Source organism: Rana temporaria, chromosome 4 (genome assembly GCF_905171775.1).
Source record: "Rana temporaria chromosome 4, aRanTem1.1, whole genome shotgun sequence".
Lineage (NCBI taxonomy): Eukaryota > Metazoa > Chordata > Amphibia > Anura > Ranidae > Rana > Rana temporaria.
Window position 1 is genome coordinate 340,644,119 of NC_053492.1, and position 27,059 is coordinate 340,671,177.

The 27,059-nt window shown below is 46.2% G+C and overlaps 2 protein-coding genes across 3 annotated transcripts in view; one reads left to right on the plus strand and one right to left on the minus strand.

The window, feature by feature from the left end:
- Positions 1-527: 527 nt before the first annotated feature.
- Positions 528-26,418, minus strand: MORN2 (MORN repeat containing 2). Of its 2 annotated transcripts, XM_040350767.1 has the most exons (5): positions 26,280-26,410; positions 18,130-18,186; positions 8,299-8,405; positions 4,986-5,122; positions 528-726 (listed from the first exon to the last, which is right to left on the minus strand). In XM_040350767.1, exons 1-5 carry the CDS (start codon positions 26,302-26,304, stop codon positions 624-626), a joined length of 429 nt encoding a protein of 142 aa, XP_040206701.1. In that variant the 5' UTR covers positions 26,305-26,410; the 3' UTR covers positions 528-623. The 2 variants fall into 2 exon arrangements, with proteins under 2 accessions (XP_040206701.1, XP_040206702.1); XM_040350768.1 differs by lacking the exon at positions 18,130-18,186 and having other exon boundaries at positions 26,280-26,418.
- The window catches only part of DHX57 (DExH-box helicase 57), a 208,133-nt gene continuing 207,461 nt past the window's right edge, over positions 26,388-27,059 (plus strand). Inside the window, exon 1 of the mRNA XM_040350769.1 lies at positions 26,388-26,484. The gene's annotated coding sequence lies outside the window, so the exon portion shown is untranslated. The remainder of the gene's footprint in view (positions 26,485-27,059) is intronic.

Here is a 27,059-nt window from a genome sequence, read left to right on the forward strand (position 1 = left end):
ATCAGGTAGATCGAGCGGATCTAAAGATCCGCTGATCTACGTGAATCTGGCCCAATGAGATTATGATGATCATTGTCAATTTTTTGGATGATGATTGTCCAAAGGCATGCTAATCTCATATAGAAAATGAAGAATTTACTAAAGTTAGACTGTGCAAAGGGTTCTTTACTGTAAAAGCGGCAAGGATGTGGAAATTCCCTCCAACAGGCAGTGGTTTCAGCAGGGAGCATCGATAGTTTAAAAAACTATTAGATAAGCACCTGAACGGGCACAGCATACAGGGATATACAATTTAATACTGACATATAATCACACACAGGTTGGACTTGATGGACTTGTGTCTTTTTTCAACCTCACCTACTATGTAACTATGATGAACTGTAGTGATCAGCTCTTAAAAGCTGTGTACTAACGATCAGATTATCGCACGATCTCTTCGAAAGCTGTATTTTCCATACGATTTTCTGATTGTGTGTACAGGCCTTAAGACTGGCCTATGGTATTCTGCCAACCTCACCTTAACAATACCAATTTTCAAAATCTTTATTGATAAAATGCGCTGTAAAATGGTGTACATCATAATGAGGTGAAGGTTTTCAATTCACAGTAAATCTTGTGTTAATTTACATTTTCATCTTTAGTTTCAGTCCTGGTGCTGCTTTGTTGTAAAAAGATCCTTTCCAGTGGAGCCCGCTTGCATCCACATATTCACCTTCTCCCATCATCCTGTGAAGGTAAAAAGTCAGGGTTAGACTTGATTCTGTGAGACACGCACTTCATGCATGAAATGCTCTAATTTACTGTCCTAGATGTCTATTTCTGCTACAACTGATTGTTCTCCTTAACTGGATTTCATGTGACAGATTACTGTATGCGATAAATGTAATATTATTTGAAGTGGATTTTAATTAGCAGGATAATTGGCTTCAGAATACTATTTGGTTTAAAGCTAAATCATTTAAAATAGGATGAAAATGGTTGCATATACAGGCAAAAGGGGAAAAGGTCACTAACTAACTTATTTGTTAGTAACACAATTTTAACCATTTTACTCCCAATGACATTTGCTTCAGCTGAAGAAACATGGATCAGAGGTGGCCAACTACATGTCATCTTTGTCCTCTGGTGTTAAGGTGCGGCCTAATTATTTTACCCAATTTTTGGAGATAAGTGGGAGCCTGGGAGGGGTGGGGAAGGCAGCAGAAATTACAGAAAGATATATGGATGCGATTGTACCTGGGAACTGTGGTTCATTGTTTCAAATCGTCTTTAAAGCAAGGGTTCACTCCAAAAAAATATTTTTAACATTACATTCAGTCGAGTTATGATAATGAGATTACGCTGTTTTTTTTTTAAAATCCTTGCCGTACATACCGTTTTATATATATATGTTCACCGCGGCTTCCGGGTATAATCTGCGGGACTGGGCGTTCCTAATTGATTGACATGCTTCAGACCGGCGCATACAGCGTGTCACGAGTTGCCGAAAGAAGCCGAACGTCGGTGCGCAGGCGCCGTATTGAGCCGACTCGCAGTCCGGCTTCTTTCGGCGACTCGTGACGCGCTGTATGCGCCGGTCGGAAGCATGTCAATCAATTAGGAACGCCCAGTCCCACAGATTATACCCGGAAGCCGCAGTGAACATATATATATAAAATGGTATGTACGCCAAGGATTTAAAAAAAAACAGCGTAATGACATTATCATAACTCGCCTGAATGTAATGTTAAAACATTTTTTGGGGGGTGAACCCCAGCTTTAAAGGGGTTGTAAAGGTAAAAAAAAAATTGCTTCCTTTACCTTAGTTCAGTCCTCCTTCACTTACCTCATCCTTCAATTTTGCTTTTAAACACCCTCATTTCTTCTGAGAAATCCTCACTTCCTGTTCTTCTGTTCGTAACTCCACACAGTAATGCAAGGCTTTCTCTCTGGTGTGGAGTTTGTGCTTGCCCCCTCCATTGAGGGGGGAGGGGGTGAGCAGGAGAGTCAGGACGTCCACTTTCACAAACAGCTCCTTTCTCTATCTGCAACGTAGAGAGCATCCTTACTCTCCTGCTCGCCCCCTCAAGAGAGGAGGGTCAGGACGCTATCTACTTTGCAGATAGAGAAATGAGCTGTGTGTTAGTGGGCATCCTGACACTCCTGCTCGCCCCCTCCCTCCTCAAGAGGCTTTCTCCACACCAGGGAGAAAGTGTTGCATTACTGTGTGTAGTTACAGACAGAAGAACAGGAAGTGAGAATTTCTCAGAAGAAATAAGTACATTTAAAAGCAAAATCGAATGATGAGGTAAGTGAAGGAGGACTGCACTAAGGTATTGGAAGCTATTTAGGGAAAAATTTACTTTACATCACATTTACTGGGGAAACGTCCATTGCAGAGTGAAAAGCCTATTTGCCTTTAGAAAATTGTGTCAAAGAACTTTTTCCAACTTTCACCTTGCTTCCAGTAGTGAACTTCACCAACAAACCAGTGTATATTATTCTGCTTTGTGAGAGGGGACCTGTCAGCTATGTTCTCTTTTATGAAGCACAGTCTGGAAAAAAGTTTTACATTTTCTAATTGGCACCGAATGACTGCATTATGAATTTTTAACGCAATTACTTCTAGATCACTTGGCTTTCAGAGAACAGTGTTGTTGACAAGTGGTAGAAGGATCAAAGCACCATCCTGCTGGAAAACATCACTTTTTATGTTTGATTCAGCAATGAATTTCTTTTGTAAATTGTTTTATTTGGAAAGATTTTCTGTAGAGATGGCAGTTCTTCCCCTCAAATAAAGTAGGAGACACAAAATCAAGCAACACAGTTTACTGTGGCTGCAAGGAAAGCACACCTTTTTAAAGGGCAGATTCACAGAGCAAGTACGCCGGCGTATCTACTGATACGCCGGCGTACTTTCAAACCAAGATACAACGGCATCTGGGATTGCAGATGCAATACTTCGGTGCCGGTTTGGACCGATGAAACTGGACTTCAGGCCGTTTTCATCGGTTTGGCCCGACCGCGTGTACGCGGCCTGACAGGTGGTGAGGGGAAGAGGAACATGTCGCTTTTTACACTGCATACCACTGGTGGCTAGTCCATATGGAGCGCAGTGGCGCCGCCCCCCCCTAATACATGTGCCCAGCCCCTAATCGAAATGCAGGGTGCCGGACGCATAGATTTCAATGGGGTTTTTTCTTTTCGAAGCACATGAATACAGCCTGAGACTCTAATTGGCTTAAAAAAAAAAAAGGTGGGCTCAGGACGCATAGCATAGCGCCCTGAGCCCGTCCAGTTGTGTGACAATAGCAAATTAAAATTCGCTATTGTCTTCCTGATTCTCCTTCCGGCCAATCAGATTGGCCAAGAGGAGAAGCAATCATATTGGCTGCCGAGGAAAAAGTCGCCAAAGAGAAGCCACCAAGGAGGATGAGACACAGGAAGGAGCCAAAGCTGCCTGTGACCTAGATGGGGTAAGTGTGGGGCTGGTGGGCGGATGATCGAGTGACGGGGGGGTAATCGACTAACCAAGTGACTGGGGGGTGATGGGATCGACAGACCAAACGGTGTGGGGGGTTGATTTGCTTGCTGCCCACCTACCCACCCCCCCAGAAAATGGAGCACCAGCCGCCACTGCTGTATACAGAGACATATACTCTGCCTGTCTCTGTACACCAATTTAGCGATTTACTGATTACATCCAGGTTTTTTTTTTTATCTATGAACTGGAGGTAATTCTTCTTGAACTTTGTGTAGCCAAAGCACCGCTTTGTAAATGTGGTGCTATTGAGAGCTACCTGAATTTGCCACATCATTCGGAAAATCTACTGGAACTGGTGACAGAGCTTTTCTGAATATGGCGCAGGCCTTTTCAAAGAGCCATACTACCAGAAATGTGTCACAAATGCTTGAATTCTCTTATGTGGAGAGTGCAAAATCTAGTGCAGCTCTGCATAGAAACCAATCAGCTTCCATTTTTTTTTTTGTCAAAGCTCAACTGAACAAACTGAAGTTAGAAGCTGATTGGCTACCATGCACAGCTGCACCAGAGTTTGTACTCCCTAGTTTTAGTAAATCAATCCCGGTGTCTTTTATTGTTCTCACAGGGATAAAAAAAATGCTGCTTTTAATACAACTGTATTATTTTTTTTGCACTGTTATTTTTGATGCTGGCTTTTGTATTATAGTGTAAGTATAACTTGGAGAGAGCTGACTTTTAGGGCGCAACGTTAGGCAGGCGTAGCGTATCGCATATACGCTACGCCGCCCTAAGTCAGAGAGGCAAGTACTGTATTCACAAAGCACTTGCCTCCTAAGTTAGGGCGGCGTAGCGTGAATGGCCCGGCGTAAGCGCGCCTAATTCAAATGAGGAACAGGGGGGCGTGTTTTATGTAAATTACTCGTGACCCGACGTGATTGACGTTTTTTACAAACGGCGCATGCGCCGTCCGTGGACATATCCCAGTGTGCATTGCTTCAAAGCAAGGACGTATTGGTTTCGACGTGAACGTAAATTACGTCCAGCCCCATTCACAGAGGACGTACGCAAACGACGTAAAATTTTCAAATTTCGACGCGGGAACGACGGCCATACTTAACATTGACTAGGCCAGTTATTTGTTCGACTAACTTTATGCCGGAAAACGCCTTACGTAAACGGCGTATCTTGAGACGGGCGCACGTACGTTCGTGAATCAGCGTATCTCGCTGATTTACACATTCTAGGCGCAAATCAGCATTCACGCCCCTAGCGGCCGGCGGAACTAGACAGCTAGGCGCAGGCCGTCGTATCTTAGCTAGGTTTAAGTGTATCTCAGTTTGAGTATACACTTAAACATACAATGGCTTCGATTCCGAGTTACGACGGCGTAGCTACTGATACGCCGGCGTAACTCTTTGTGAATCTGGATATACGTTTTTTTGCATTTTATTCAAATAATGCTGCATACTAATAAAAAAATAAAAAAATAAAAGAGACAAAGACCAAAAGATATTAAACTTACTTGTTATTATAAAAGCCTCCGAGGTACTGTGCGCCACTGGGAAATGTGTAAGTGCCAATCCCATGGAACATATTGTCAATGAATTCCCCTTCATAAACTGCTCCTGAAGGATGTTCAAGCTTTCCAAATCCATTCATCTGTGTTCAACATGACACAAATTCTACATAACGTTGTAAAATATTTACAAGCCAGATGTACAAAGAAGACAAAGGGTGCAGGCAAAAGAACAATGGCAGCAAATTAGTTCTTTCTCTGTGACTTTCCCTAGAGTATGGCTCACTTTCTGCAGCAAAGACTGTCCCTCTGCAGCTTGAAGTTTTGCCAATGTCTTTAAAATTAGAAAATTAGGACACAGTTTAATCTATTTTCTCTTGTGGTCTCCAGACTCATCACAAAGAATTTTACATACACATAATGAGCTTCTCTACCTTTTACATAAAGTGCACCTGTAGTGACAAAATGATGTGACTGTCATTGCTGATCTACTTTTGTAAATGACAGTTAGTTGGCTATTTATTGCTTTATTCCATTTTTCAGAGCCATACACCTAGAACAAGCATTAGCAATGAGAGTTGGAGAAAAGTAAGTAACCCTTAGGCCCCGTACACACGAGAGGATATCCGCTGGAAACGGTCCGCCGGACCGTTTCCAGCGGATAAATCCTCTGGCGGATTTGGATCTGATGGCTGTACACACCATCAGATCGAAATCCGCGCGGAATACATCCGCGGTGACGTGTCGTGCCGTCGCTGCGACGTGCGCGACACTGGAAGGTAAATACTTCCACACATGCGTCGAATCATTACGACGCTTGCGAGGGAGGGGAGCGGACGGACTGATCCGGTGAGTCTGTACAGACGACCGGATCAGTCCGCTGGACTGGATTCCAGCGGATAGATTTCTTAGCATGCTAAGAAATTTTTATCCGCTGGTAATCCGTCGGCTGGATTTTTATCCGCCGGGAAATGTCCGCTCGGACGTACACACAACCGGATCTATCTGCTGGAACTGATCCGCGGATCAATCCCAGCGGATAGATCCGGTCGTCTGTACGAGGCCTTAGGGCTCATGAGCTTTGCCCTCTGAAGTGAGAATCATGGTGGATTGCTTTTCAAAAGTTGTTTGACAGATAGTAAGGCAACATTATGTCACCTCCTCACTGCCTATTTTTGCATGTGGTTGCAGCGTGGTCCGATTAAGTTGAATGGGTCATATTTGTCAGAAAGTACTGCCCTGTAAACATAACAGGGGATACATTTTGTCGTGACGCTTTGATGTAGCAGCATGTTTACACCCCTGCACCCTCATCTGCTGATTTTAAAGTTTAAGGGAAAGTGGTTGGGTGGTAAAAACATGGCCAAACTGCAAGTTTTATGCCCCCCCCTCCTTTTAGAGCAGCCGAACCATGTCAATATAGGGTTGCTATAATCAGAATATCCAAAGGGACATAGTTAACATAAATCACAACTGGGGAATTTGGGGAGTGGGGTAGGGTGCCTCACATGAAAAGTCATAATAAACATTGAGGTTTATTTACTAAAGTCAAATATTTTGTGCACTACAATTGCTCTAGGGAACATGCAAGGAAAAAAAAAAACAGCATTTTTGCTTGATTGGATGAAAAACGGTCATGTGTACGCGGCATTACTGTATATTGTGACATGCTAGAAATGCATTCATACATTATTGAAAGGTCCATTTTAATGTGACTCAAATTCAATATTTGTATATACGCGAGCATATCATTTGATGATGTTTTTATGAATTATTTTAATGTTTTTTATTATACATAATTTTAAGGGCCCTTTCACACTAGCGGACCGTATGTCCGTATTTCATCCATCCGTTTTCGGATGAAATACGGACATACATGTATCCCTATGGGATAGCGGGTGTCAGCGGATGAACATCCGCTGACACCCAATCTCATTAGTGTCCGCTATGCTCCGATAATGCAGACGGAGGAAAATTCAATTTTTCCATCCGTCTGCGGATTGGATCGGATAAACACAGACAGACGGTCCGTGTTCATCCGATCCCCCCATAGAGGAGAGCGGAGATCTGACAGGGCGGTCCATGCACAGTGTGCAGGGACCACCCTGTCATCTGCCGGCTCAGCGATCCCCGCTGAGCAAGCGAATGAGAAAGGTACGGATCCTCACGGGATCCGTACATGTGAAAGGGCCCTAACTGATTTCCTAATACCTTGAGTAGTGATCTCAACATTTTGGTGTGTCAGTGCAGTGGTAATGATTGCAGAAGTTCATATCAGTGCAATGGCAGTGAATGCAGAAGAGCATGTCGGTTCAGTGGTGGCAAGAGCAAGTCAGTGTACTGGTGGTGGCAAGCCCAGGACAGCTTGTCTGTTCAGTGGCAGGGAGTGCACAATAGAAAATTGGTGCAGTGGTTGTGAGATAAGAGTATGCATCAGTGCAGCGGCAGCCTGAGTGCTGTGGATGTAAACATCTGCCAAAGTAGTTAGAAGCAACTTATACATGCCTGTGCACCACAACCTTTAAACTCACCTCAAGCAAACCATGGCCAGGAGCATTCTAAGTACTACCAAGCAGGCCAGTGATTATGTGGATCAAAAACAGACTTCAATATATCCCTACAGGTTGCTGAATGTAAGTGGACATATATCCACCAACACCCAGGTCCATTCAGTTTGGTAGAACCAAATGGAAAAAGATTGATCTGACCGACTGGGTGTGGGAGGATATAGGCGGATGCACATCTGCTTAAATTAAGGTACCTACAGGGACTTCCAGATAAAAACCTGTCTGAATAAAAAGTCCTTTCCTCTCTCCTTGCTTTGAGTGACAGGTTATTTACATATTTAGCTTGGACATGTTTATCATATGTTATGTTTATCATAATATGAGGTGATCCACAGTTCATTGTATATTACCAGGATGTGTTATGGATGTGTTATGTGGGGGAGGGGTGGGTTTCTCACTTTTTATACTGTGGATTACCTCATATTATTATAAACATAACATAACATATGATAAACATGTCCAAGCTAGATATGTAAATAACCTGTCACTCAAAGCAAGGAGAGAGGAAAGGACTTTTTATTTAGACAGGTTTTAATCTGGAAGTCTGTTAATTTTCACTGAACAATAAAAGAGGATTCCTCAGAGCTGGATTAACTCTGTGTGGCAAGACTGGGCACAGATGGTAGGAAATCTTATACTCTACACTGTGACATAAAAAATAAAATAAAAAAATATTATTAAAGACAGGTTATTTTACCAATATGACATCAAATGGACTGATTATAAATCATTGGTACTCTACCGATCATTACCTTGTCATTTTTCCAGGATCCAGTATATGTAACACCATTTGGAGTTTTATTTGCTCCCCTTCCATTCCTCTCAAGTACTTCTGTTGCTGACCGTGTGCATTCACCATCTGCAGTAAAATAATGCATAGATTACCACCTCACACGAACTACACTGGTTCTCATTTGAAAACATGAGGAAAAGTAACTTGAGAAGCTGAACATGGTTCATCCCTTATCCAAATAACTCCTCAGTTCAAGTGAAGAAAAGGTAAAAAGTTCACATCAGCCAATTTATTTTCTAACTAGAATAGGCAACATAGACACTTCCTTAATATGTCTGTGAAAGTTCCCATTTATCCAGTTCATGGTATAGCTCAGTGTTTCTCAACCTTTTTCCAGTCGGGGCGCCCTTGAAAAATATTTTCAGTCTTGAGGCACCCCTGTCCAAGATATGGTTCACGTCGCTGTGTGTTGCGGAACACGCGCAAAATCGCGCTCGTTCTTGACACACAGACAAATGCTCTGCTCTTTAGGGGTGCCATTAATTCTTAATGGTGCACATCCATTGGCAAACATGGGTTGCTTTTGTTGTGGCACAATTTAAAAAAAGGGTCAGGGACTTCTTTCCCCGCATTACTGCGGGTAGGGAATTGAATGGGCTGCCCTACACGCAGCACGCATCCACACAGAACCAAGAGCTTGTTCACATGTCAGGCTGGAGGGGCAGTAAAACCACATGGTTGAGCTGTTTTTACCACCCCCAACTTTTGCCCCTTTAGCTGCAGAGGCAACAGCTGGGGGTGTAAACATGCTGTGGCTGCAGCTGGAGGTATACCCAGGGTGATTGGGGCTGCACTGCAACTACCCCGCAACTGTGTGCATTGCATTTACGGGCTTAAAACAGGTGGTAAGGAGGCAAGATATGCCTCTTTACTGGCTGACAAATGCCCCTGAAAAGCGATATGAACACAAATTGCTTTTCAGAGGAGCAGCAGTCCTTGCTGCTATCTCGAACAAGCCCTACAAAAGTAGTTCTGATGGTACAGGAATAGGGGGGTCAGGATTAAAAGTAACATACATACAGACAGATGCGCACGCACACAAACAGACACACGTACAAACACACACAGTGTGTGTGTTTGTACGTGTGTCTGTTTGTGTGCATGCGCATCTGTCTGTATGTATGTTACTTTTAATCCGACCCCCTTATTCCTGTACCATCAGAACTACTTTTGTCACACACACACTAACAGACATGTGTACACATGCACACATACACTGAAAGAAGAACTGTCAGAGCTGCACAACAACCAATCAGATCCAGAGTGCTGTAGCCATGAATGGAGGATGTGGGGTGGCAGTGACTGTGACAGCTGGTTATTCATAGTAGAGCCCTCCCTCACCACCTTACCCTTGGCCTCGCAGTCAGCGCAGTACTTGTTGTCCTCCTCCCTCAGCATACGAGACAGGATGGCCTGGTGCTGCTCATTCAGCTTCAGGGCCTTTTCCCTCTCTGAGCGGGTGGCCATGTCTGCGGGCAGGGGAGCAGTGTTGGTCACGGTGGCTCTACTCTTTCTTCTTCCCCCTCAGGGAAAAGCGCGCCAGGCAGAGTTCAGGACGGTACCCACGGCTCTCACATCACAGAAGCAGTGCGTGCGTCCGACCCTCCCATAGCAACCGATGACGTATTCGGTTGGCAAGACGCGGTCGGGAGGCCCGCACAGCCAGCACAGCTTCCCGAGTGCCGGGAAGGGAGTTTTACACAGCGGACCGGCACCGCTGTAAAGACAAATGCCCAGCAGTAATGTTACAATATTTGGGGTCATTTTGCCGCGGCACACCTGGGGACTCCTCACGGCACACCAGTGTGCCGCGGCACACTGGTTGAGAAACGTTGGTATAGCTAATAATAGTTCGTTATGATCAATGGACTTGTTTTGTAATGCTGAAAGGATTCATTCAAGTGGCATCCTTAGTTCACATGAGTGTCAAGAACATATCTCACAATTTATACCAACATGAGCAGCTCAGTAGCCCTAATCCAACTCCATGATGCCATTTCTTTTTTTTTTTTTTTTTCATATATGATGCCATTTCTGGACTGTCCATTGGACATGAGCCTTTTCCGACTGATCCCTCAGTCCACAAATGCTACTATAGGGATGCAGTGCTCAGTCCACAAATGCTACTATAGGGATGCATTGAGAGTGAAGCAGAGAAAGAGGCTAACCAGAGGTGTAGTGTCAGACCAAAGGGAAGGGAAACACACTCATAAATTTGTGTGCCCACTGCAAAACGCAGGTAGTGTTGATGTGCCAGAAATATGTCCACTGAAGCCAAAAGGTATCCCAGATGGAGGGAAGCAACGACTGACCTGGCAGATTTCATGCAGAAATTTGTTACCCAGAAGAGGTGTTTAGAAACTTTAGATACAGTATGGGTCAGATGTTGCTTTAGGTAGGCTATGAACACAAACAACACGTTTGAATATAAATCCTTAAAGTGGAGGTTCCATCAAAAAAACAATTTTGCTTTAAACTGTAGCTTACGACTAAAAAATATATATTTTTTTTTACTCATCTGGAAATGCCTGTTGCTATGCGGTCCCACGAAATCTGCCTTTCAATCCACCTAGGATTCTGACATCATCTCCCTCTAATGCTCCTGGGAAATGTGTGTCATCATTTCCCAGGATGCAGTGCGCTGTCCAATTATCACTCCCCATCCAAGACTTCCAGGAAGTAAGTGCCTGTAGGCTTCACATTGCCCACAAGCAAAATGACAACGGTGTAGATATAGTTTTATAAACTATCTTTTTTGAATATCTATGCGGATCGGCGGCGGATTATAAAATAGTAAGTGACCGGGTTTATATTATAAAAACGCAGGATGAAAGGACATACATTTAAAAAATGCTAATTGTGGTTGGAACTCCGCTTTAAACCCTTCTCTTTTTCGGACAATGGCTATTCCCTTTGAGAGAAGAGCAGCATAGAGCCCTACCAGTCTTTGCAGAGATGCCTGCAAGTTTGACAACATGAAGCAGTAGAGACAAAGACTGAGGGCCAGATCCACAAAAGGGATACGATGGCGTATCTGCTGATACGCCGTCGTATCCCTGTTTCTAACTATGCGGCTGATTCATAGAATCAGTTACGCATAGCTAGTCCTAAGATCCGACAGGTGTAATGGACTTACACTGTCGGATCTTAGGATGCAGTACCGCGGCCGCCGCTGGGGGCATTTCTCGTCGTAATCCAGCGTCGGGTATGCAAATTAGCACTTACGGAGATCCACAAAGATTTTTCCCTTCGTTAAGTCGTCGTAAGTGTTAGTTTGCCGTCGCAAAGATAGGGCTGCTTTTACAAAGTGTAAAGTTAGTACACCATGTAAAAGTATACCCGTCTTTCCCGCGTTGCTGTCAAACATTTTTTTACATTTTTTTTTTCCGCCACATCTCTTTTTTACACGTCGCGATTCACAAAACTCGGCGCAACGTAACGTAACGCAAAGCACGTCGGGAAAATAGCATCGGGAGCATGCGCAGTACATCCGCCTAATTTAAATGGGACTCGCCCCATTTGAATTGGCCCGCCTTGCGCCGGACTGATTTAGGATACACCGCCGCAAATTTTCAGGTAAGTGCTTTGTGGATCGGGCACTAACTTGGGCAATTTGCGGCGGTGTAACTTAAATCACAAAAGTTACGTTGCGCCCGCTGGTTGTGGATCTGGCCCTGAGATTCCAGCTTGAAGCCCCAGGATACAATGTACTGGACACAATCATCTACATTTTCACTGCTGTGGATACATCATTAGAGGAACCGGATGACAATAGAGATATAGAACAAGCCCATGATGGCACAGAAGTTCTAAACACGGATATTGAGTCTACTGAGTATACAGAGGACGGCATAAACGTATTATTATATGATAATGCTGGAAATGACTCTCAACTGGACAACAAATCCTACGGATGACGAGCCAGCGGTTACTTTCTCCCTGACAGGGAGGGCTGAGGGCGCAGCACCGCCTTATCCTGATGGATAACCAAGTAGGGGGCCTTGCAGGACAAGGCTGCCAGTTCAGACACTCGTCTGATAGAGGTAATAGCTACCAGAAAGACCACCTTCTGCGACAGAGTCAGCAAAGGGATCTCCCGAATGTTCTCAAAGGGAGCATGCTGAAGCGCCGAGAGGACCAAATTCAAGTCCCATAAAGGCAGTGGAGGGCGCACCGGAGGGGCCACATGGCGGACCCCCTGCACAAACGTGCGAATTAAGGAGTGCGCCACCAAGGGACGCTGAAAGTAAACAGCCAGAGCAGAAATCTGACTCTTGATCGTGCTCAAGGCAAGAGTCTGGTCCACTCCCCGCTGCAGGAACAGCAGGATCCGGGACACCACGTAAGTACGGGGGTGCCAGTTCATCTCCCCACACACAGAGATGTAGGCCTTCCATGTATGAGGAAAAAAACCTACGTGAGGTAGACCTCCGTGCACGCAGCACGGTAGAGACCACCGAGCCCAATAGGCCTCTGTCCTTAAGCCCCTGGCTCTCAAAAGTCGCGCCGCTAAGGCCGAAGACGCTAGGGGCATCTGCCACCAGACGCATTAGGTCCGCGTACCAGAAGCGAAGCGGCCAAACCGGAGCAATCAGAACTGATAGAATCCCCACAGCTTCCACTCAGGCGAGGAAGAAGCTTCCGAGGAGGGAAGGTGTAAAGTAGGCGATAGTGACCCCAAGGAGCCACCAACGCGCCTGACGCGCCCGCCCACGGGTCCTTAAACCTGGCCACGAACCGTGGCACCTACCGATAGAGACGAGACGCTAGAAGGTCCACGCCCAGGGTGCCCCACTTTTGGCACAGAACCCCGAAACGCCTGCGGGTGGAGAGACCACTCCCCTTGGCCCCGTGCAGTGCGACTTAGGTAGTTGGCTAGCCAATTCCGTATTCCTGGAATGTACCCGGCCGATAGAGCCGGAACGGACCCTTCGGCCCACCGAAGGATGTGCGCGACCCCCGTCGCTGCAACAGAACTCCGTGTGCCTCCCTGATGATCAACCTACGCCAAGGCCGTGGCGTCATCGGACAGGATCCTGACCTGTCGGCCCTGTAGATCCAGGGACCACCTGGCAATGCAAAGCTTGATTGCTCGGAGCTCCAGAACGTTGATCAGTAGGCAGGATTCCACCTGAGTCCAGTGCCCCTGGGCTGATTGGCCCAAGCGCCCCTCCCCAACCGGAGAGGCTGGCATCCGTCGTGACCACTGTCCAGTGGCCAGCAGAAAAAACAACTTTTTTGGCCCGAAGCACCGAAAACGCCAGCCACCACACCAGGGGAGACATGATCAGATGACTCAATTGAATCTGGTAATCCAGAGATGACGGAAGCTAGTCCCATCGTGACAGCCAATCCCTCCGTAGTACCCTGGCGTGGAATTGGACATACGGAACCGCCTCGAACGAGGCCACCAACGGACCCAGAACCTTCCTGCAGAATCGCAGAGATGACCGTTTCTGGGTCGGCAACTGCTGCACAGCAGACAGCAGAATCTGAAGTTACTCCATTAGGAGAAAAAAAACACTCCCGCCCCGGCGGAATCCAGTACTAGTCCCAGGTAACACGTGATAGACACGGCTCCACCAAGGCAGAGCTCGAAGAAGCTCGAAGGAGAATGTCGGCCAGACATCCCATGATAACAAAACCCCCGCTGTCACAGCCGGGCCAGTATCGGGACGAGCACCTTGGCGAAAACCCGCCGAACGGGAAGGACACCAATAAAAATGGCCCCCCCCCCGACCGCAAAGTACAGAACCTTTGGTGCTTTGTGGATACGCGAACATGTAGGTACGTGTTCATGACATCCAAGGATGCCAAAAAAAAATCCCCCTGACAAAACAAATGAGGGACATGAGGCCCAGGATTGACCGGGCCCCATCCTCCGTGGGGACACAAACAGAATGGAGTAAAACCCCCGAGACCGTTCCAACGAGGGAACTGACACAATCACTCCCCTGACCAGAAGATCCTGGACAGCCCCTGACAGAGCCAACCGGCAAACCAGAGGAGGCCAGAGGCCAGAGGGAAAAAACCTGTTTGGCAGACAAGAGAGAAACTCGATCTTGTACCCCAAGGAAACCACTTCGCAACCCCAAGGAGAGAGGAGAGACCTCCACAGAGCCATGAATGTGCGAAGCCAGTCTCCCACCCGAGATACGGGCAGGAGCAGACCTACAGGCGGAAGCAGGTACGTCCACGGACTTGTTAGGCATGCGGTATCAGGTGCCCTGCTACCCCGCGGCGGGGGTTTAAGCACCATGTAGACCGCACAGGGCGGGCGAAAAAAACGCTCGGAGGTAGTCAAGGAGGGTCCATGCACAGGGCAAGGTCCCAAGCCCTTTCCAGACCGTGGGAACAGCATGTGCTCACCACCCGTGGCATCCACAATGATGCCACCCAGGGAAGTCCCAAAAGGACCGTTCCCCCTTAAATGCCATCACCAAGGCCTCCCTAGAGGACTAGTCCGCAGACCAGCTCCTCAGCCACACAAGGCGGCGCAGAACCCTGCATAGACGTAAGCCCCGGAACGTATCCATGGCTGCCACACAGAGAAAATTCTGACCCTGAACCTGTTCAGCCAGGTCCCAAGAGGACTCGGAAGCCCCTTCTTCCAGCTCCTGCAGCAGGAGCTTCGCCCTTCCAGTCGGGGCCTGACCAGGGCCCCGGCCAGAGCCGGCCTCACCGCCCAAAACACCACGGTGAATAGGGAGCGGGCCACGGCCTCCACTCTCCTATCAGCGGGATCCTGAAATGCAGGAGCCCCTTCCACAGGCAATGTGGCGGCCTTGCGCAGTCTGGACACGGGGTCCACTGGCGGAGGAGAGACCTATATTTTAAATCCCCCTCAAGGGGGTAAGGGGTTGCAAAGTTTTTTGACAAACTTTTTGTGGTGCATCCCATTCCTTGTATAACATATTGTCCAAATAAGGAACACAAGGAACCCTTCAGCAGTGCGTGGCAGTCTGCGGATCCAAAAGGTACTGACACGGTGGTGTCTCCACCACAAACTCAATTTTTAGAGTCTCACGCACCACAGAAAAAAACAAGAGCTCCAACAATTTTTGCTGACACTGCAGCAGACATCCTCACTATCCATGTGGGTCAAGTCCGCAGCCTCTGACAAACCAGAACCAGATTCCATGTCAGAGACATCCCCAGAAGCAGGCTCCAGGAGGGGTGTTTTTTTACCCCCCATCCGGGCACTAGCTGCTTCAAACCTGGCAAGAAAACCCAGGATAGCCACATAAACAGATGTGGCAGGGGAAGGGACGCTAAGGGTTAACTCAGGCCTAGTGTAGAGGGAGACCTGGCTCAGGTTCCATAGTGCCAGCGCTGAGACACCCCCCCCTGCAAGGCAGGACAAAAAAATCCCCACTGGTCACCTCCCTGCAGCTAAAGGAGAGCATGGGGGGCCACTGGTACTCACCACCTCACCCGGTGCAGCGCGGTCCGAGAAGGACAGGGTGTGCTGAGAGCCGTGCAGCGCTGTTTCCGTTTTTCCCTGAGAAACAGCCGAGGTGATTGCAGCGCCAACAGCCACCACACGAGGCAGACGAAAATATGAAGATGGCCGCCGAATGCTGAAAAAACAGCATAGGACTACAAGAAAATGGCCGCCGGGCTATATAAGGCTAGGCTCCGGCAAAATGGCTGCCAATGACGCAGATTTAAAAAGACAGTGACTTTTTTTTTTTTTTTAGCAACTGTCACACAGAAACACCTCACAGCACACTGCAAAGGCCCAGAAGTGAACATTACAGCCCCCTGCAGTGACACACACACAACCCCTGCTACACCCGGGCCCAGTGACATGAGCCCCAGAAAAAAAAAAACCCTCACAACCGTCACCCAAAAAGGGAAGGAGGGAGAGGAATAAGGGAGAGAGGAAAGCAGGGAAAACCCTCAGTCGACCTCCCAAGGGAAACATTCCAGCCAGACCACTTACCTGAGTAAGGGGCCACTACTTACCTGTCCTGTGACTACCCGGCTGTAGGTATCCCAGACAGAACCAACGTCCGCGAACGGCATGGCTGTCGGCCAGACACACTGTGACAAGGCCATAAAAGACCGGTCATATGTGTGCCCTAGAACCGAAGGTCCCCGTCCGCCCCTGGAGCAACGGGGCCTGTCGTGGATGTCCCAAAGCTGAGCTGAGGGCCGGCACACGCTCGAAGGCCGAACATGGGGGGACTACAAGGGTGAGGACCCAGCATGTCACCCAGTCGGCTGTTGATCGCAGGATTAAAAAATGCAGGAACAAAATAATAAAAAGCGAGAAAAATCGCAAGAAAAAACTCCAGAGTCCAGGAACTCCAGAGAGAGCATGACCTCCTGTCGTTGGGCAGAAAACAAACTGAGGCTGCTAGAGCAGGGTGTGGGTTATGCCTGGGGAGCCACGCCCCCTGGGAGGAGCGGCATGAAGGAAAGGTTTTAACACCTTAAGTGCTGTAGAATTCTGCCTAAATCTCCTGGTAGGAAGAAGCATAACCCTAAGGTCAATGAAGGCTGTGTCCGTCTATGAACGAAAGAGAAAAAAGGACGCCAATTTTGTTTCGGAGCCACATCGCACGACCGCGCAATTGTCAGTTAAAGCGACGCAGTGCCGAATCGCAAAAAGTGCTCTGGTCTTTGACCAGCAATATGGTCCGGGGGTTAAGTGGTTAAAAGTGCACTTTCAGTGCACTTGTAGTGCAAAGTGGACTTGCCTTTCGTAAATAACCCCCTATGTCTATCAGATACAGATTTTGAAAAAAAAAATTACATAAAGTTGCGTTGATAAATTACAGACAAATGCTATTGCTCTTTCCCCAATTTCTACCAAATTAAAACTGTCAAAATCTGCTACTAAACTAAGTTCTAAAGAAAATGTATAACATGTAACAGAAAAAAATTCTATCCTAATAAGGAATCATAGCACATTTACAAGATATTTGTGACATCCTCTGGATATTTCATGGCCTGCACATGCGGCCTCCTTTTTTTTACCAGCTTAATTACTGCTGCCCTATATAAACTTTTAAAGCTTAATGAGACTTTGTGGGTAAGCCTGCTGGGTGGCGTTTTTAGAAAGAGAAATATTTTAGTTATTCTTTGCCCTTTTATAATACTGCATATACAATTTTTTGTTCAGGTTGCTAGTGGATCACACATCTACCATGTTTAATAATTTTATGCATTTTGAATTTTATCTTGACTAGTTTAGGAAAGCTCTATTCTAAGTAAACGCTTAATTTTAGGTATTGATATAATATATTATATATAAAATAATATGCTCAGTCCTATTTTTTCGCCTTTTAGCCATGGTTCACAGCAGTGTAGCTTTGAATCATGCTACTTCAGTGAGATGTCAAAGCTGCAAATCAGTGAGATTTGGATGTGCAATTTCATTGCGGCTTGGGACTTCATATAACAGAAGTCAATGCAAGTTGCAATGCAATCTCAGAAAAGTAGTGCAGGAACCTTCTTCAAATTTACTGCAACTTGAGTCGCAACGATTTAAATGGTTCCTTTACCCCAAATAGGGTGCGACTTGTAATGCAATTTTGAACTGTCAAATCACATGACAAATGGCACTGGTGTGAACCCGGGCTTATTGCTATGTAGTGAGTGGATTTCAGACAGCGATCATCCCCACTTTACCATATTCACCTAAAAAAATGAAGTCTGCCAAAGTTTTTAAAATTTAGTTTCTCTGTTAATTTCTTCACAATCAGAGAAAGAAAAGTTGCCAAAACTTTGCACATTATACATTAGCAGATAAAAACAAAGAAATCTACAATAAATTTCTTACCATAAGTATCTCCATTTGGAAACACACATAAAATGTGGTAGACTTCTGGAGCTATTTCTAAAAAAAGATTTGTAATTAATTTAAAGTAAATAGAATACAGATCTTTCACTTTGTAGTAACATTTAATCCAAAAGATATCAACAAATCATTCAAAAATAACTGTTACGTATAATATGTGACTGATCCTTCTCTTTCATAGGTCTATTCACCGTCTGCAATCAATATTACCAAGCCTTTGCTTCCATTTCTAACATGCAAATTAATCACTTCAGCCAGCGGCAAGTTCTGACATTTCTCACATATGCTATATGTAAAAATCAAAGGGGCAGATCCACAGAGCGAGATACGCCGGCGTACTTTCAAATTACCTGCGTCGTATCTCTGTTTTGAATCCTCAAAACAAGATACGACGGCGGATCTACCGACAGGCTTATGTCTTCGTACACCTTCGGATCTAAGATGCAATTCTTCGGCGTCCGCTGGGTGGCGTTCACGTCGTTTTCCGCGTCGAGTATGCAAATTAGCTATTTCCGACGATCCACGAACGTACGAGCGGCCGTCGCATTTTTTTACGTCGTCTCTAGTCGGCTTTTTTCGGCGTATAGTTAAAGCTGGTATTTCATCGCGTATAGTTAAACCTGCTATGTTAAGTATGGCCGTCGTTCCTGCGTTAAATTTGAATTTGTTTTTTTGGTTTGCGTAAGTCGTCTGTGAATCGGGATGGACGTAATTCACGTCTATGTTAAAAAAAATTACGTCCTTGCGACGTCATTTAGCGCAATGCATGGCGAGAAATTTAGGGACGGCGCATGCGCAGTTCATTCAGTGCGGGGACGCGCTTCATTTAAATGAAACACGCCCCCTAATCGCCGATTTGAATTATGCGCCTTTACGCCGCCAGAGATAGACCACGCCGCCGTAACTTACGGAGCAAAATCTTTAAGGATTCGAACTGAAGCCGGGTAAGTTACGGCGGCGTAGCGGATCTCTGATACGCTGCGCGGGTGCAGATCTCTGTGGATCTGCCCCAAAATGTTTATGATAGAAAGCCACCCAAACTTTTTTTTTTAAAGCAGGGACCCCAGAGAATCAATTTTTTATGCCACGCGGTATTTGCGCATCGGTTTTTCAAATGCAAGTTATTTAGAAAAATGCACATAAACACAATATAATACAAAATTTGAAAAAAATATAAAAGCTGATGTTATGCCACGTAAATAAATACCAAACATGTCACGCTTTAAAAACGCATACGCTCGTGGAACGGTGACAAACTACAGCACATTAAATTATCTATAGGCAAAGCTTTAAGGCTGGGTTCACACTATCACCGCATGCAGCTCACAGCAGGGGTCCGGTGCATCCTGGTTCAATGGTTCAGGTTCGATTTCAGCCTGAATTTGAACCTGAAATGGACCAAAAGACGCACAGGGCTGCCTATCTAATAGTTTTTTTTTTGGTTTTGTCTGCCCAGACTTCAGGCATGCCCCTGTTGAAGTCTTGGCAGACTAAACCGGTCGGGCACATACAACTGGTCCATACCACTTCCATACTGCGCAAACTATACGAATTGATGCAATTTTCATATTTCACATTTTTATTATAATGTTTGGATGTTGTGTTTTGAATGAATTTTTATCATTATTTTAAACTTTTGATTAAGGGTCCTTTCACACGTGCGTTTTTTTATACGTCCGTTTACGGACTGCAATGCGGATAGCGTACGTTAGCGGATGAGCATCCGCTAACGTCCGTTAACATCCGTCTCCGTTAAGCTTTGTTTTTTTGAACGGAAGAAAACCCTATTTTTCTTCCGTCAAAAAAACGGAACGGACGAAAAACGGATGTTAGCGGACGATCCGTTTAACATCCGATCCGCTAACATCCATTTTTCGTCAAAATATGTAATAAAAATAAAGTTCTAACAAAAAAAAAAAAAAACGGATGAAAAAACGGATGACAACTGATGAAAAACGTATGACAACTGATGAAAAACGGATGAAAAACGGATCAACTGATGATAAAAAAATGATCTAAAAAACGGTCCGCATGTGTGAAAGGACCCTTAGACCCCTTTCACATGTCCGTTCCGCCTGTCCGTTCATTACAAGTCCGTTAACGGACTTGTAATGAATCCCTATGGGAATGCGTCCGTTAGCGGATGGAGCATCCGCTAGCGTCCGTCGGGATCCGGTTTTCGGACGGAAGAAAACCATATTTTTCTTCCGTCCGGCGGAACGGAATTGATGCAGACGGACAGACGGTCCGTCTGCATCCGGTTCCCCATAGGGCAGAGCGGAGCTGAGACAGGGCGGTCCCTGCACTGTGTGCGGGGACCGCCCTATCCGCCGACAGCTCAGCGGGGATCCCCGCTGAGCCGACGGAGTGGACAAAAGAAACTGACAGGATGTGTGAAAGAGCCCTAAATGTTTTGATTTTTAGGAATACATTTTAAAACCTTTTTACACTATGAGGAGTCGTTCTCCTTGTCTTCCCTTCCTTTTTCCCCCTATGTTTGGAGCCCATTGGGTTTCATAATAGCTGATTTTTGGTCCCCCCATTTTGAATTGGAGTGGAGTGAGTTTCCTGGAAGCCTATTCTTCTAACCTTCTGCCGAAGAGGACATCAGCCTAATCGGCTCTTCACGCATTTATGACCCACCATCGTATGGTGTAGTTTGGGTCCATCCTATCCGGTAAGGGTATTCCATTCGGTTACTTTCCGGTTTTTGGTGGGATAACGTTATTGAAGGAAAACCTTTCAGGCTGGTTATACACGGATCATCTTTACCACTTGGATACTTTTTACTTTAATTGGACATTTTTATATGTGTTTGAAGTATTTTATCACTATACATTGTTGCACTGTGGAATTGCTTTTTTTTTCACCTTTTTCACTTTGTTTACATATATATTATTACTTAGAATTGTTATTATTTTATACTGAGGTGGATCGGTTTCAGCGGATAGATCCCCTGGTGTGTACGTTCCAGCGGATATTTATCCGCGGATATTTCCGATTTCCAGCAGATATAAATTTGTTAGCATGCTAACAAATCTATCCGCTGGAATCGGCTCCAGCGGATCGATCCGGTGGTCTGTACAGACTCACCGGATCGATCCGTCCGAACACGTCCCTCGCATGCGTCGTAATGATTCGACGCATGCGTAGATTTCCTTATATGACAGCGTCGCGCACGTCGCCGCGTCATCATCGCGGCGACGGCGCGACACGTCACCGCGGTTGAATTCCGCGCAGATTTGGATCCAATGGTGAGTACATGCCAACGGATCCAAATCCGCCAGAGGATTTTTCCGCAGATACGGTCCGGAGGACCGTATCCGCGGATCAATCCTATCGTGTGTACCAGGCCTTAGGAATAACTCACTTAAATCTGACCAAACAAGAGTCTAGTAGACATCCCGGGTATGATAAAGTTTGAAACACAAAATCACAAATTATAATATAATAAATAACTATAAATAATTATAACAAATAATAATGTAATTATAATAAAAATTATTCAATAATGTAATCAAATCAAAAACACTGAAATTTGCTCAGTTGCAGAATTGTCGCTGTCATTACTTTTATTTTTTTATGACGAATTTCCCCACAAATCGCTATCGCACAATTCTGCAAGTGATTATAATTTATTATCACTGTTTTCTAGCTGCTCTAAAATCACTTTTGACATAAAGGGACACTTTTGGTTGCTATGGACAATCTACAGTTTGCAGGCAGAAAGAACAGTTTTTATTTTATAAAAGTACATGCAGAACACTGAGCAGGCCACTAGGGACAAGGGGGTGTATTTTTTACATACAGTATACTGTATGTATTGTGTTTATTTACTTTTTTTAATTTGGCGCCGTTCTCCATCCCCGTGCATCGTAACGTCGCAGGGAACGGAGATCGGCGGCACACGGCACTGTGTGAATCGAGCGAGGACGCCGCTCGCTCACACAGCGGGGATGCATCACAGGATCCAGGGACAAGGTAAGTAACTTGTGCCTGTGGATGCTGCGAGGCGGCCCCCGAGTCTGGCTCGGGGATACCGCTTTTGGTATAAAAAATTCACCCCGAGCCAGACTCGGGAATACCGCTAAGGAGGTTAAAGTGATGATGGTACCTGCATTTGCCTGATTTATGAGGCGCCGGTGTTCTGTCAGATTAGGCTACCCGTCAAATTTCATAACAGAACTGACGTTCCGTCATGGCTATCTTGGTACACCCTGCACTCGGCCACACTAAGCCTACAGTCTGAAGTCGCCAACCGGGCATCTTTTTACACTCATCGAAATCTTACATTTCACACTTACACTTATTTTTACAACTAAACTGAGTTTATATCGTGAAAAACAGCGACAAGCCTGCTGATCTCACACATTTGCTAATCTGACAGAAGACTGCTGCTTTTAAAATTCAACATCAAAACAGCGTCACAGACTTCCAAATGCTGTATTTCACTATATAAGCTCAGTTTAGTTGTAAAAATAAGTGTGAAATGCAAGATTTCAGTGGGTGTAAAAAGATGTCCACTTGGCGACTTCAAACTGTGGGCTTACTGCGGCTGAGTGTTGGGTGTATCCAGATCGCCGTGACAGAACGTCACTTCCGTTACAAGATTTGACAGGTCGCCTAATCTGATGAAACACCGGTCCAAGCTCTAAAAAGATCCCAACCATATGGTCGGGATCCACCCAGATGCCTGGACCAGCATCTGGCTCAGACTCTCAGTGAGCCGCCGAGAGCCTGAGCCAGCTGTCCCCTCCACAGCCCAGCGTTCCAGTGAGCACTGGAGGGGCAGAGCAGAGAGGTGGTGACTAACAGTCACCAGTACTCTGCTGCCTGAAAACTGTGGTCTCAGCGTAGAGCCAATGGGGGACAGATGCTGCATCCACCTAGGTGAGTATAATGTGTTTTTTTTTTTTTTTTTTTGATGAATCCCATACTTCTCTTTAAAGGAAACAATTACTAGAAATTTGTCATTAGGACTTATTGAATTACCCTGAAATTGTTTTGGGGTTTTAAGTACATTTTCAAATCAGCCATGGCATTTGAAAACTGGGCAATTAGAAACTACTTGCCTTGCAGTTGTGACTCCATTCTAAACAGACATTCAAGAGGCATCAGGATCACCTTCTGAACCACTGACAGTGGCTGCATAGCCATGCTCTGAAAAGTGAGAAACCACAGATCACTTTTCAGAGCTTTGGCTAGTGTGAATCTAGTCTTGGACAAAAAAGTGTGTGATCATGTGAGCATAAATGAAAAAAATAAAAAATAAAACTAACACAGTCATCCCATTGAAGGTTGGGTAAGCCACAGTATATTACTATTTTGCTTTTGTGTTTCTATAATTTTCTATAAGTTCTGCTAGTTCACTCCCCCCCCCCCCCAACACAGTGTGTAAATTAATTACAGGTTTTCATGGGGGAGGGGGGGGAACGACGACAGCGAGTACTGATTTTTATTGGTACCCGCTTCAACTTTCGCAATCCTCACTTAGGTGCCCCATCCCTTCCCTTTCTGCACCTTCTTAGGACACATTACACATCCCTGGAGGCTACAGGATCATTCGCAAAGCGTCACGCAAATTTTCGCATGCTCAGTAATAAGACCATATCCAGGATGATGATGCCAATGACCCACAGTAGTAAGAACAACTGGCTGCTGAAAGACAGCACTGAACCCTAGGCACTGGTATTCAAGCTGAAGTTCCACTACAAAGCAGTATTCAACCCTAAACCCAACATTTATTATACTGCACCTTATCAATTGTTAGATGTGATAGCTGCATTTGTTTTCTTTTTTAGTCTTTTTTTCTATATTTTCACCTGGAGATCCAGCCAGTAAGTCTGTCGTTTTGCAAAAGAACAAGCTGTCCTACAGATGTAGCAGAGGTTGAAACAAACCATTTACCACTAATAGACGTGCTTACAATGATCAGCTTTTATTTAGTTATATAAAGCCCTTATCCCAAAAGGAAACAAATGGTTTGCTGTAATCATAGGCGTGCGCACAGGGTGTGCCAGGAGTGCCCAGGCACACCCTATTCACCCTGTGTGGCACACCCCCTGCTGACCTAGCTCCCCCTCCTTCCCCCCACAGCACTGCCAGCTTCCCTCCTATCCCACTGGTTGTTGCTGTGGATGTTTTGGGATGAGTGGGGGAGGGGGCCAGTAAATATGCCATTTACCGGCCACTTTCCTTTCTGAATGAACATCGTGAGTGATTGGTAGAGTGGGTTTGAGCTTTGGGGTGCACACCCTAATGCCAAAGGCTGCGCACACCTATGGCTGTAACTGATTATAAAGTGTGAACTGGAGTTTGGCTTCAGTTTGTTAGTGTATCTAAATCTGCTAGTTCAGCCCTCAAAAAATGCATTCGCCTTCTCGCATTTTGCGAGTGAATTTTGAAGGCTGGAAGAGAGAGGAGAGGAGAGCCACCGCCACCTGATTCATCACCGCGAGGGGAACATACCAGCTTTCATTTCAATAGCTGTGTGTTCCCCACTGCGCGCGGTCATATACAGCCCTTCCCCCTTGTCCGGGCACTTTGATAGACAGATTGCCCGTCCCAGGATTGGACGGGTGATCTGTCTATCAAAGTGCCCAGACAAGGGGGAGGGGCTGTATATGACAGCGCGTGGGGGGGAACACACAGCTATTGAAATGAAAGCTGGTATGTTCCCCTTGTGGTGATCAACCCGGTGGTGGTGGTGACGGCTCTATCTTTCCCTAGTACCAGGTATTCTATTGGGGACCTACACAAGGCTGCATTTGGGGACACGTGGCTGCATTGGGGACACAAGGCTGCCTTGGAGACACAAGGCTGCATTTGGGGACAGATGGCTGCATTGGGGACAGATGGCTGCATTTGGGCACACAAGGCTGCATTGGGGACACAAGGCTGCATTTGGGGACACGTGGCTGCATTGGGGACACAAGGCTGCATTGGGGACAGATGGCTGCATTTGGGCACACAAGGCTGCATTGGGGACAGATGGCTGCATTTGGGCACACAAGGCTGCATTGGGGACAGATGGCTGCATTTGGGGACACAAGGCTGCATTGGGGACAGATGGCTGCATTTGGGGACACAAGGCTGCATTGGGGACAGATGGCTGCATTTGGGGACACAAGGCTGCATTGGGGACAGATGGCTGCATTTGGGCACACAAGGCTGCATTGGGGACAGATGGCTGCATTTGGGGACACAAGGCTGCATTGGGGACAGATGGCTGCATTTGGGGACACAAGGCTGCATTGGGGACAGATGGCTGCATTTGGGCACACAAGGCTGCATTGGGGACAGATGGCTGCATTTGGGGACACAAGGCTGCATTGGGGACAGATGGCTGCATTTGGGGACACAAGGCTGCATTGGGGACAGATGGCTGCATTTGGGGACACAAGGCTGCATTGGGGACAGATGGCTGCATTTGGGGACACAAGGCTGCATTGGGGACAGATGGCTGCATTTGGGGACAGATGGCTGCATTGGGGACAGATGGCTGCATTTGGGGACACAAGGCTGCATTGGGGACAGATGGCTGCATTTGGGGACAGATGGCTGCATTGGGGACAGATGGCTGCATTTGGGGACACAAGGCTGCATTGGGGACAGATGGCTGCATTTGGGGACACAAGGCTGCATTGGGGACAGATGGCTGCATTTGGGCACACAAGGCTGCATTGGGGACAGATGGCTGCATTTGGGGACACAAGGCTGCATTGGGGACAGATGGCTGCATTTGGGGACACAAGGCTGCATTGGGGACAGATGGCTGCATTTGGGGACACAAGGCTGCATTGGGGACAGATGGCTGCATTTGGGGACACAAGGCTGCATTGGGGACAGATAGCTGCATTTGGGGACACAGCGCTGTGATTGCAGGGAGGGAAGAAGGGAGGGGGAGAGGCATAAAAACTGGGTACCCGCTCCTCCCCCCAAAAAATGAAATGTCAAATGTGGCATGTCAGGAGGTAAATTACTGGATTACTTCCCCGATGCAGAACATCATGCAAAACAGTAACGTGCACCCAACACTCTCTGAGCAATGACAACCATACAGGGATAGTGGATCAAAGATCAGCTACATAGCAATATGTGACCATTAGTGCGGATGAATTCTAAACTCTCACCAGAGTTCCATCCGGCTGCCTCCATCCTCTGGTGCCCAGGCACTGCACTGCTGGACGAGCGTCCTGCGTTCCCATAGAGACAGACCAACACTACGGTGAATATGGAACCGACCAATGAGAATTCGAGGGGTTGGGCTCTGAGCGTGTTCCGTGTGCAGTCACGTGATCAGACAGGAAGCGGTGGTGGCACGGCGGAGGGAAGGCAGTGAGTAGATGTATTGTTGTATCTTTATATTTAGTGCGGCATATTCGCTACAATGGTGTGTAGAGCTCTGTGCCCATAGGGGTTTGTAGGAAATAAAGGACCGATTCGTATCTGAACAATATGAGCTTTCAGACTATTATGGGAATTTTGTTTGCAGTACTATATGTGATGTGACTGAGGAATACAGGACATCTGCTTCCGATGGTCCACATTGTACAGAGATCACAGAGCTGCCAATACCACGAGCCTCAGATTAGTAATAGAATGTCATAATCTAAAGTAAAACGAAAAGCAAAACCTTTTTTTTTTGAGAAGTTTGGACTTCTGATTTGCTGCACCTTTGAAAAGCGACCAAGTTGCTATTCAGAGGCATTTCACAGGCAGTGAGGAGGCTTCCTCACCACCCATTTTAACCCTGTAAATGTTGCACCAATTTGCTGTAACCGTGTGCATTCACAACGCGTCAAGGTGGATTTGATTTAAATCAAGTTAATTTAAAGGGGTTGTAAACCCTCAAGGTTTATCACCTTAATGAATTCTATGCATTAAAGCGGTGGTTCCCCTAAAAATAAAGT

What these genes read in the sequence shown, in the direction of transcription:
- MORN2 (XM_040350767.1), bottom strand. Translation starts at nt 26,304, where the DNA reads ATGGAGGCAGCCGGATGGAACTCTG. An exon ending in TCCAAATGGAGATACTTATG is followed by an intron (nt 8,406 to 18,129) that starts GTAAGAAATTTA and finishes ATTTTACTGCAG; the next exon opens with ATGGTGAATGCACACGGTCA. An exon ending in GGAGGCTTTTATAATAACAA is followed by an intron (nt 727 to 4,985) that starts GTAAGTTTAATA and finishes TTACCTTCACAG; the next exon opens with GATGATGGGAGAAGGTGAAT.